This window comes from Rhipicephalus microplus, chromosome X, assembly GCF_043290135.1.
Source record: "Rhipicephalus microplus isolate Deutch F79 chromosome X, USDA_Rmic, whole genome shotgun sequence".
In the NCBI taxonomy this organism is placed as follows: domain Eukaryota; kingdom Metazoa; phylum Arthropoda; class Arachnida; order Ixodida; family Ixodidae; genus Rhipicephalus; species Rhipicephalus microplus.
In genome coordinates this window covers 263,533,456-263,546,484 of record NC_134710.1, presented here as the reverse complement: position 1 = coordinate 263,546,484, position 13,029 = coordinate 263,533,456, and the positions used below count along the sequence as shown (strand labels likewise).

General features: G+C 46.7%; 1 protein-coding gene across 1 annotated transcript in view; it reads left to right on the top strand.

Annotated features, from left to right (window-relative positions):
• LOC119162236 (lysosomal alpha-mannosidase) overlaps window positions 1-13,029 on the top strand; it is a 91,530-nt gene that overhangs the window by 56,207 nt on the left and 22,294 nt on the right. Inside the window, exons 17-19 of the mRNA XM_037414698.2 lie at window positions 358-582; window positions 9,540-9,658; window positions 11,041-11,154. Of these exons, the coding sequence (XP_037270595.2) occupies window positions 358-582; window positions 9,540-9,658; window positions 11,041-11,154 (458 nt within the window). The remainder of the gene's footprint in view (window positions 1-357; window positions 583-9,539; window positions 9,659-11,040; window positions 11,155-13,029) is intronic.

The window sequence follows — 13,029 nt, the reverse complement described above, 5'->3', positions numbered from 1 at the left end:
GCTAAAGGTGCATCCAGCTTGTCGCTAAGAGCTTAAATTCTAGGTGGAGCCTTGCGAATATTTATATGCCACGCGCTATGAAAATATGTGTGGACGAAGCCTTCACTAGTCAGCAAGGCAAAAATGCGCATAAGGCAGTAGACGTGCCACAGTTTTCAATGAAGACGCGTCTTGGGGGGGGGGGGATTATTTGGTATTCTGTATCTATCACACTTTGTGGCTTTCTCAAATAGCGAGATACTGGCCCGCAAATATATTGACAGGAGATATAGAATCCACGGTCACTTAAATCATGTACTTGGGCGGCAGATAATGAGCATGACTGCTGTGTGATACATAATTCTTTGCGCAACACAGAAGTACCGCTTGATCGTTGACGTGGCCACCGGCCTGCTCAAGGAGGTCATCGTTCTGGAGAGGGACGAGACGCTGATGCTTCGCCAGTCGTTCTTCTGTTACGAGGGACAGTATTCGGGTGACGAAGGGAGTGACTCCTCGCCCGCATCGGGGGCCTATATCTTCAACCCACCTTTGGACGAACCATACGACCTGGGCATGCACGTGACGTACCGAATCATCAAGGTATTTTACATTGCTGCCATTTCACTTGGCCGTATCGCAAGGCTTTCCTTTACATGTAACAAGCGTACATGGCATGCTATGCTATATAACTAGTCAGCCAGATGCCGATTGGACAACGTTCATGTTCGTGGAATCACGAAAAGCTGGAAGACATTTCCTTTACACACGTTCTCGCTTTCCGCTTCAGCACTTCGCGTCAGAGGCCACGTGTTCCTTCGCTCGGCTCCAACGCCTCAGCGCATGACCGCATATCTCATACGTTGACTGATTTCAAGTGATTAGCTTTGTACGGATACGCCAGGTATCTCGTAATAACACTATGGTTGGGAAGCTTAACGATTGTCTGAGATCGTTCCGTTGAGATTGTGCACAGGACGGGAATAGTCAAGTTTATTCGGGAGCTTTTGCAAGCACCAGCGATTGCGCTCGAAGATTCACTCACTGATGCATAAAAGACGAGGCGCTCCATCGAGGATACGATTATTGACGGCCAACGACCGCGAACAGCCGCTATCAGTGCAATGCACCTATTGCTTGTAATTTTTATTTCCTAGGCACAAGTTTGTCCAATAAAGACTTGCGTATTAAGAAGCCCAACTACCGCCTTCTTCACCGTCACGAACTCTATTCACATATCCCATCTAAAAGTGAAGGTAAAACAGTACTGCATAAGGGTAGTCTGATACCACGAAGCGGAAACTCTAAAAGCCGCCTTTCTACCTAAAATAATTAAGACGACCAAAAGATATCGATTACATCCACCTCACATGTAGCGTAAAGGAAACATTGCGAGCCCACATCTGTGCACGTGAAATTCGGCAGTGAAATGCGGCATAGCACAGAAGCTTCATAACCGCGGGCGGGACATGACTGGAGGTTCTACGATTGCAGCGTATGCATACATCTTTTTAAAATTTCGCTAACGAGGGTTTCTTCGGTCTCTAGTAGATAAAAGATGTCTACGTCAATCCATAGTAATAATATGAGCAGTAGTACGCGGCATATAGACCACCGAACGCGAGAAAGTGAATCTGCGATGTCAATAAGATTCCTGACCTTGTGCCCTCACTAAAAGAGTTAAGCGTAATTTAGGTTGACCTGATGAATAAAATATGCTCAAAGAAACCGAAGTGGGTACCTTTCGTTAGTCTGATACCGTTCTCCGCTTTCACGATTGGTTACGAGAACGTTCTTGTGGCCCTGCATGCAGCAGTCGGTATTGTCGCCTATTTCAACATAAGGTTCTCCATCATCCAGGCATGCCGTACGAATGATGTATATAACGTTAGCCCGGTTAGTGAATGTAGCTTACACCGCTGCACGGCGCACATATAGCGCAAGACACCATACTCCCCACTTTGAAGAAACATGCCACAGACCCCAAAGTAATAATAATAATAATAATAATAATAATAATAATAATAATAATAATAATAATAATAATAATAATAATAATAATATTATGGTCATTCATCATGCGCTTCTTTTCATATATGCATTATGATAATCATCATCATCCGCCTGGGTCTCTGTCCTCATCTTCACTGAGCGCACCACAATCATCATCGTGTGTGTGCACGCTTGGTCTCAGACTGCCCGTTCGCTGCTGAGCCCTTGTGCTGAATAAACGTTGTCTCAACCCAGACGTCATACGTGGTGGAGGTGGATTTTCGGTCCTCGGTCCTCTCCCACTTCGGTCGACTCCCTGGAGCTGCGTTCAGGCCGCCGATTGCCCCCACTGTCTGGCAGCCTGTAACAGAGCGAGCCTGCCGGCGCTGCTGCCATCGCTGCTGCCATCTCTCCCCCACCGTCTTCAGCCTCGCCCCCTGTTTACCTACACAGTCACCAGCGTGATCCCCATCTCTTCACCGGTCTTCGCGGGGAAGACGTGGAGGACTGGCTCGATACAGTCGCGTGAGTGTTGCTAATTACTGGGACGATAGCACCAAGCTCCGTTACGTCTCTTTCTACTTGATGGATGTAGCGAAGACATGGTATTTCAACCATGTCGCTGACTTACCCGACTGGGCGACCTTCCTGCACCAGCTGCGACATGTTTTTTGGGACACCGGCTAGTCGTTCCGCCGTCACGAAGAGGACCCTTGATGCTCGCCGACAAATCCCGGCGAATCTTACACTTCCTACATTGAGGATGTCCTTTCACTGTGCCGGCGTGTCAATTCATCTATGCCAGAATCGGACGAAGTACGCCACATATTGAAAGGCATTGGACCTGCTGCTTTTAATGCCCTCGCTGTGCAAAATCCAGCTACCATCGCTGACGTCGTCGCGACATGCCAGCGCCTTGATTCTCTGGACTCCGTTCGTCTCCAAACGGGCATTGGCGACCACCACTCCACGTCCCATGGTCATCTGCATGACCTCATCCAAAAAATTATACGAGAAGAATTGCGGTCTATGGGCTTCACACCTCCTTCACCGCGTTCAACACAGTCTTCGGTAGTTCCTTTGCGTGACCTTATTAGGGATGAAATTACATCCCTGACAGGCCCTGATCTCGTGCAACCACCTGTTTCTCGCACCATATCAACCTACGCTGAAGTCGCTGCCGCGACTCCGAGCAACGTACACGTGGCATTGCCCCAACCACCCTACGCGTCGGTTGCTGCCGCTCCCCCGGTCAACAACTGTTCGATGCCACCTGACCCTTCTTCGGCCCACCTGAGCGCGCTCTCTCCAGGTGCCCCTAACGCCTTTTACTCCCCACCCTGGCGCATCGTCCCGCCCTGTCTGCTATTACTGTGGGTATCGCGGCCACATTTCTCGTTTCTGCTGCAAGCGCCAGCAAGACGAGCATCGCGGTTACGACATGCGTGAACAAAATTTGTACTATCAAGGTCAACGCCATTCATCACCTCCACACCAGTCTCCCTCTCCGCCCGCATCGAGTGCACTTCGGAATAGCCGGAACTCCAGACGCCGTTCACCATCACCTTTTCCTTCCCACTTTGGCCTGCCTCATTCGTCACTGCCAGTCATTTGGAAAACTAAGTGATGAAGTTTCTGGGGGAAAAACTGCATTCCGAATTAAGACTGATATTCCTCTACCAGGCCTGTGCAACATGATTTCGGTGGTAGTGGAGGGAGTGTACGTGGATGCTCTGGTGGACACGGGTGCGGCATTTTATGTTATGCGTGTTGATTTAGGCCAACATCTGAAAAAAGTGATGACCCCTTACGATAGACCCACTTTGGTTGCTGCCCAGGGGTATACCATTCGCCCTTCCGCTTTCTGTACAGCCCGCGTTTTTATTGATGGTACCCAACACATCATTCAGTTCGCCGTCCTGACTGACTGCTCTCACCAATTAATTTTAGGGTGGGATTTTCTTTCTTCTGCATCCGCGGCTATTTGCTGTGGCCAACACGTCGTCCACCTCACCGACATGGACTGCACGCTCAATGACGACCCCCAGAGTCCTCTTCATTTGAGAGCTGCGGAAGATACCGAATTACCACCAGGTCAAGATCGAATTGTAACGATTACCTCCAAGGACATCAGCCGTTGCGACGTCTTGGCCTCACCATCATTTAGCTGCGTCGGTAAAGGCATCATTCTCGCTTCCGATGTAGTTCGGCTTCTTAATGGTTCCGCACTTGTCGCCGCTGTGAATACCACAACCGAAAAAATTCTACTGCCTCAGAACACCACGGTGGCCTGCGTGACGGATCCCGAGCCTGCGTGCATCGTGTCACTTCATGCCGTTTCCTCCAGCGACAGCCTTAGTGGTGAGCCGGCTTCTTCCGCCTTTAGTGTAGCCAATGTGCGATGACTTGACACCTCCACAGACGCAACAGCTGCTTGCTTTGTTAAAGAAACACGCAAGTTCCTTCGATGTTTACTCCTCGACGTTGGGCCGCACTACTACTACAACGCATAGAATCCACACAGTCGGAACATTTGTTGTACGCAGCCGGCCCTACCGCATGTCTCCTGCTGAGAGAAAAAATTATCGAAGAAAACGTAGCTGACATGCTCAAACAAGAGGTAATTCGCCCCTCATCTAGCCCTTGGTCGCCTGTGGTTCTGGTTCGTAAGAAGGATGGCTCCATGCGCTTTTGCGTCGATTATAGGGCGCTCAACAAAATCACTCGCAAGGATCTATACCCAATGCCTCGCATTGACGACGCCCTGGATTCTCTACAAGGCGCGAAATACTTTACCAGCCTCGACCTGCGTTCCGGATACAGGCAAATTCCTGTGCACGAAGAGGAAAAAGAGAAAACGGCATTCGCAACCCCCGACGGGCTATACGAATTCAACGTTATGCTTTTCGGGCTGTGCAACGCATACATTTGAGCGCATTATCGATACCGTGCTGCGCGGCCTCAAATGGAAGACCTGTCTCTGCTACTTGAACGACATCGTCATTTTTTCGTCAACGTTTCCTCAGCACCTACAACGTTTGGATGACGTTCTGACGTGTCTTGCCGCCGCTGGTCTCCAACTCAACACAAAAGAATGCCGTTTCGCCACAAAAGCTATCAAGGTTTTGGACCACGTCGTGACCAAAGACGGAATTTGGCTGAATTCGGACAAAATTACTGCGGTGCTTCGCTTTCCGTGCCCCGACAGGCCGAAGGAGTTGCGAAGTTTTTTTGGTCTCACCGCCTATTTTCGCCGTTTGATACGCAACTTCGCATCAATAGCGGCACCACTGCACCAGCTTCTTGCTTCGGACGTGCCCTTGCTGTAGTCGGAAGAATGTCGAACAGTATTCGACCTTTTAAAGTGTGCACTCACGTCCGAACCTGTACTCCGTCACTTTGATGAGGCCGCACCGACCATCCTACATACGGACGCTAACGGCCATGGTATAGGTGATGTTTTGCTCGATCGTGACACCTCTTCCCTAGAGAGAGTAGTTGCATATACCAGTAGAGTTCTAACTGCGACTGAGAAGAACTATACCATAACTGAGCAGGAGTGCTTGGCTGTGGTCTGGTCAGTGCAAAAGTTTTGTCCCTATCTCAACAGCCGTCTTTTTACGATCATTACGTTCCACCATGCCCTATGCTGGCTTTCCACGCTGAAGAACTTGTCTGGACGCTTGGGTCGGTGGATTATACGTTTACAGGAGTATGACTTCGATATCAATTACAAGTCAGGTAGAGAACACCAAGACACCGACGCCCTTTCGCGCTGACCGCTACCAAATACCCAGCTCAGCATCAGTCAAAGTTCGGCCATCCATCACTTCTACTGCAGCACCTGCGCTCACCTCAATAGACCATGCAGCTATTCTCAGATGACAAGCGCACATTTCACTCCTGCTGCAGTTGTCTGATCCGTACTGTAGGCGTATCATGGACCAGCTGTCAGGAGCTTCCCATCCACCTAACACGTGACATCGTCAACTCTTGCAATTAAAGTTAGAGAATGGAGTTCTGTACCGTAATATTTACCACCCAGATGGTCAACGCTGGGTTCTCATGCTACCACGCACGCTCTCTTAGACTTGACGTGCTTAAAGCCTTTTACGACGACTTGACTGCCGGACATCTTGGTATTCAGAAAACTTACGACCGCATTCGAAGTCGCTTCTACTGGCCTGGTATTTCTACTTGCATCGCGCGCTACGTCGGTTCCTGTGTCCCGTGTCAGCGTCGTAAAATCCAGACAACTGTACCAGCTGGGCCTCTGCAGCTAATTCAGTGCCCCACAACGCCATTTGTGGTTGTAGGTATCGATCTTTACGACCCTCTTCCCGTCACATCTACTGGCAAACGATGAATAGTGACCGCAATAAACCACTTGACACGCTACACCGAGAGAACGTCTGTATCAACTGCCACTGCTTCGGAAGTTGCCGACTTCATTCTGCACGCCATCATTCTGAGCCATGGCGCCCCTAGTATATTGCTGAGTGACCATGGAAGGGTGTTCCTGCCAGAAGTGCTAAATCAACTATTGTGTGCCTCTGGAATAACACACAAGATAGCTTCAACAAGCTACGACTCTCAAACCAACGGTGTCACCGAGAGGTTTCACCGTACTCTTGCTGATATGAGAGCCGTCTACATCAGTCCAGACCACAAAAACTGGGATACTCTTCTGCCACTTCTCACCTTTGCCTACACACGGCCGTTCAGCGCACCACCGGATATTCGCCGTTCTACCTCGTTTATGGACGTTCCCCTACTTTCTTCCTCGACGCTTCCTTTTTCAACAGTGACGTCAACTTGTCTCTGTCTTCCAGCGAGGAATACATTTCAAGACTAGCCCGGTGTCGCGACCGTGCTCGCGTCAACACGGAAGCGCGACAGCAAGATCGAAAAGTCATTTATGACGCATCCCGTTGTATTGTATTCTTCTGACCAGGTGCTCCTATTCACACTTATTCGTACACCTGGTCTGTGTGACAAGTTTCAGCCAAACTTCATTGGGCCTTACATAGTTATCGAGCAGACTTCGCCCGTTCATTATCGTGTGACCCCACTTGTCGTCCCAGCAGACCGCCGTCACCGCACAACAGAGATCGTGCACGTGTCTCGCATGAAGCCTTTCAGGCGATGTTTTCTGTCACATTGACTTTCTACGGCCAGGTTGGCCGCTTCGATGTGGGGGGAATTAGTGTGGGCATTCGTCATGCGCTTCTTTTCATATATGCATTATCAAAATCATCATCATCCACCTGGGTCTCTGTCCTCATCTTCATTCGGTGTCACCACAATCATCATCATGTGTGTGCACGCTCGGACTCGGACTACCCGTTCGCCGCTGAGCCCTTGGGCTGAATCAACGCTGTCTCAACCCAGACGTCATAATAATAATAATAATAATAATAATAGTAATAATAATAATAATAATAATAATAATAATAATAATAATTATAATAATAATAATAATAATAATAATAATAGTAATAATAATAATAATAATAACAATAATAATAATAATAATAATAATAATAATAATATAATAATAATAATAATAATAATAATAATAATAATAATAATAATAATAATAATAATAATAATAATAATAATAATAATAATAATAATAATAATAATAATAATAATAATAATAATGATAATAATAATAATAATTGATCAACTGATTGATGAAGTCATATTGTGGTTTTGTGTCTAACGATACAAAACCACGATATGATTACGAGAGAGGCCGTAGTGAAGGACTTCACTAATTTCGACCACCATGGGGTTCTTTAACGTGCACCTAATCAAGGTACACGGGCCTCAATAATTGTTGCCCCCATCGGAAATGAGGCAGGTATTCGATCCCGGCGCAAAATGGGCCACAAATAATTGAGGTCATCTCAATTCGTAGCTTCCATTTTATCCATCGCTGAAACTTTTTTTTACACTGCACGTTCTGAAAGACGTGAAGTTCTTCTCCCATTAACGCCACGGACAGGATGACGGTGAAAATTATTCGAGGAGTTTTACATTGTAAGCTACTACAATATTTATGATGCAATGAGAAATAACAGACAAGGAAGCCAAGGCCAATATTGGTGATGTTATTTTTAATAACTGTGGTGTAAATGTGAAGAAAGTGAATAGAAGGAAAATATAACTTTCTGGTGGCATGCAGAGACGAGGGGATGACCGCTGCGGTATGTCTCATTTCTTAGAGCCCCGGACACGTTATTCGAATGCCGTAGGCTGGGTCCCTGCCCACGGGAAGTTATCTTTCTGTCCACTTTCTTTTCATTTACATCTCAATTATTGCTAATTATATCTCATACTTTCTTTGGTATCAAAGCCTGTTAGTTCCAATTAATGTGTCTTAAAAACGAGCAATTGAAACCACCATTCTTTTGTTTATATGATTGAAACACGCTAAAGGGGGGGGGGGTGAGGGCTGCAAAATAATTTTGACTATCTAGGTTCCTCGAAGCGAACCTATAAGTGTAAATGCATCGGTGTTTCTGCACCGCATCGACATCGAAATGCGGCCGCCGTGGCCGGAAATCGAACCCGCGCATTCCTCATTATCAGCGTGACACCTTACCTACCATTTTATCACGGTGGGCCACGAAAGAGAAGAGACACGCGCGGATGTGCCCCCGAGCCCTTTCATATTAAAGGGGACACACAGGTGGTAATATCCTTAGCGTTAGACAGCTCTGGTACAGTGGAATCATGCGTTGCATTTTGAGGCTATTCCAGCATCGGGTTTTTGTCAAGGATGATCAGGCCTTTGGATATGCAGTGCAATCTTTAAAGCGAAGCTCCTTTCATTTTTTTTCTGACTTCCTAGAAATTTCCTTAAGTGCTGCTGTGGAGCTTACACTTGCCTCTAAAAATGCTGGTAAAATAGGTGTCAAATTGTGGGATCAGGCCCCCAGCGAAACAGCCAAGTTATCCCACTTTGCGAAGATATGGCACTTCGAATAGCGGAATAGATATATTGGTGTGTCGTATGCTACAGGGCGGAGTGTAAGGGCAGTGTCGGATTTAGCAGCTTCAGATGCCAAATGGCGCAAAGTGACGATGACAGGTACACAGAGTGACGGGACGTGTATACGCCATTCGGTGTTCACGTCCCCGTCGCTTTGCGCCGATCGTTCCCCTTCGACATGACCGACTCAATAACTTAAAGAAAGTTACGCTCACAAATTTTCCCACTTTCCCCTGTATACCCGTAGAGCCTGCATAAGAGAATTTTCTGTGCCACCCAATCATGACTGTTTAGGGAGCTCTTGAGGCCGGTTAGGACAATCTGCGCTCGAAAGCTAAACATCCTGACAAGAAAAAAAAATAAATCAAAGGTGATTGAAGAGCAAGACAATTTTCCTGAGCGTCTAATGTATAGGGCAGATACCCACTAAAGCAGTACCACCAGTCAGTGTCTGTACTCGCCTGCTGAATGCTTTTCCAAGACAGTTACAAGGCCTCTGGTGTTTCTCATATTTACGGTAACAAAAAAAAAATGACACGAAGCCTGACATCTTTACTCGTTCTTGCAGGGGAACGTGGTGCAAGAGATCCAGCAGGTGTTTGACTCCTGGATTACCCAAGTGATCCGGCTCTACAAAGGCTTTGACATCATCGAGTTCGAGTGGATGGTGGGACCCATCTCGGTCCAGTGAGGTCCCTGTATATAGAGTGATGTGCCTCCGAGGCTCGAGAAGCAACTCTTTGAGTAGATATCACTCACCGGCCCTGCTCACGCGTCTGAGTTACACGAGGAAGAGACGATGAGAACGCAGCGCAAGGCACTTGAACAGACGTGCTACTATATATATGCGTGCAACACAGTTCACGTAATGTCGTACGCACTGTGGAAGATGGGCTCTCACTTAGTCAAGCAATCTGCCCTGACGTAGCTTTCATAATCGGTGCCGCCGCAGAGTAACACATTTAGGAACAGAAAAAGTTTTTTTTCTGAATACACTCGCACTGTCAATGACCCTATAAGCATTTCTACGTAGAGACCTACATTTGAATGTTGCAGCATGAACAGTCCATCGTAGTACACTATATAGCATTCAGCAATGTCGTCAGCTTATTGGATATGAGCAGGTCATAATTTCAAACGTTTACTTCCTCAGCGTTTAAGTGCCTCAAAGGGCCCTATTTTTTTTTCAGAACAAAGATTCGTACTTGTCTAAAATAATATTGAAATATACACGACAAAAGCTGTTTTATTAAAGTGGGCTATGCGAACTATCTTGGCTTATGAGACTGTTGTAAACATAGAAAAATTTGTTTAAAAAACTATAGAATAATTTATCCACAATTACCACTTGTGCGTCCTCTGCCAAAAAGTGGTAGCAATAACATCGTGGTGATAAGAACCGTCAGTATCGCGTCACCTTATAGCATCCCTACTACATGTAGGGGGAAAGGGGGGTCAGAAGTTCCCAGGCCACACTGCCATGGGAATACATGAGATAGTGACCTGGGAATTTTTGAGCAGCCCTGTATAACACGGATCGTAACTGCTACAGGACATAAGCTGTACTACCCATTTGCCTTTACAGACAATGTCCTACACATATTCTTGGATATTATACCATAGCGAACAGCGGTGTGTCGATTAAAAAAAAGTACTTATATCTTCAATATAACGCTAAACATGAATCAACTCACGAATAAATTTCGCTTTACAAACCACAAGCGCACTGCACTAATTGATAAAATTCACCAAACAGGTTTCCAAAGAAATTACAATTCTCTGTTTCTTGTCTTTGCCCAGGCCGAGACAGACGCTGAGAGCAGGTACTGTATTGCCTTCAATGGGTCTCTGCATTAAAAGATACCTCTTTTTTTATTTTTTAACAACGTCAAGTTGTTTCTCAGGATGTTCGACAACCGAATGCAGGCGGAGTAGAATTATGTGCGCGAGTTTGTAAAAGAATTATGTTAGGATAGACGAGGAAATTCCCTATGCATGGCCGTATACAGATAGCGAGGCGAACAAACATGTTCGTCATGTTTACCGAGCGCTGAAAACTGTTCATGCAGGAGTCGCCGAAGCAAGGCCGTCAGCCGGGAGATCGTAACGCGGTATACAACGAACCTTCAAAACGATGGCATATTCTACACGGACTCGAATGGACGAACGACGATCGAAAGAAGGTAGGCACGCCGCCTCGGAGCATGCAACGCGCAGGAAACTGATCGGGCGATGTGCTCGCGAACTCGTAGACGCATCAACTTGTGTTCACTAATGCTCGATAACTACAAGACGCGGAAATTCCTCTTTCTTTATTTGTATATGGCCACCCATTGTATATTTGTATATGGCCACCCATTGTTTTGAGGCAGCACGTTTTTATCGGGTCATTCCATACCAAACCATCACGAATATGAATGAAAAAAAAAATTCCGCATATTTCTCGAAGTTCTAAACTCACCCTGGTCGTTTTATTTCCGTTGCGAAAAACTCTCCTTGCTATTTATGAGTCTGTAGCTTGGCGCCGACAGAGCTAAAGGGCGTCAACCAACCATTTTTTTTTCGAAAGACGTTTTTTTTAAGGCACTCGATAAAATGGTATTTCCAACAAGGTTGTCACACATGTCCCGTTAATTAGGGAGGCAATCGCCGGGCTAATTCCAAGAGATGAAGTATCGGCCCCCCGAACCGCACCACGAAAGCGTGGACAATTTAGAAGTGGTCCTTATTGGTGCGCCAGCAGACGCCGGCTGTGGCCCAAAGAACAAGTCAGAGCCGAGAGTTGATAAACGAACAAAATTATATTCTCAATAATGGCAGATCGAAAACAATACACAAGAATGCACACTCCACAATAGTTACATACAATACGTCACCAATCAGACAACGTACTACACAGTACAATCAGCCACACTCAAAACAACGGACACAGACAACAATACGCACTACAATGCAGTCGCATGCATTGAACAACCAAGATACTTAAGGACTAAAGAGATAGAAAACCTATTCAGTCCAAAGTCCTTGGAACAAAAGTCTGAATGATACTCTTCCGAGAATCACTCACTCAAAGTCCAGCGTTGTTGTCGTTCCGCAGCCCTCGGAGTTTCTCTTCCAGGAAACCTCCCGTCTTCAATTGGCCACTCTTCAAACTTCAACTTCTTCGCCGGAACACGTCGGCTTCACACACGCAGCTGTTGCCACGCGTCCTCGCTCAATAGCGGTAAACACACGCTCTTGCCTGTAGCTCGAGCCTTCACCCACTGGTGGAAATCCTCTTCATCTCCGGCTTCGTCCCTACGGACCAAAAACCTTCGCCGACTACACGGCGGAATCCCTACGCGCTCTGGCGCTCACTTCCGTCTCCTCCTGATCTCTCGTCTCGGCCGCTCGATTAAATACCTTCCGCGCCACATTCTAGAAAGTTCTTGTCATTTCGTCGGCGCGATACGCAACGAAGGCTGGGGAGAGGTGCGAGACGGTTCGACTGCCCTCCCCGGAGGATGATTCAACTCGGTTTGACCACGCCCCGTTCGTTCTAGAAAAATCGCGGGCTTGCTGGGCCGCCGATGCGGGGTGAGGAGGTTCGTCTGCGAAGCCATGCTTCTGCGGGGAGAGCGCGCGCCCGGGAGCCCTGGATGTTTGTTTTCCTTTTTCTTTCCTTTTTTTTTCTTTTGACTTCGCGGCGTTTCTCCCGCCCGTTGTCGCAAGAATTTGGCGGCGCGCTCATTTTTAGCGCTCGTTCTGTGACAAAGGTAATGAAGTGAAATAACTGTAAAAATGATCACTTACGTACGTAAATCAATTCTTAGAGGGCTTTTCCCTCGAGCAATATTGAATAAAGTTGCCGAATTTCGGATATTTTTTCGGGTTACCCGGCAAGCTCTAAGGACACAAATAAAACATGTGCTGGTGGCCTGTTTTACATGTTACAAATAAAAATAATTCAGGCGGTGAAGCTGTAGCAGATAGTAAAAAAAATGTGAATTTCACTTTTTTTAGAAAAAGCGTTGTTTTTTCAGCGTCAAAGAACTTGCCTTGATGGTCGAACAAAAAAT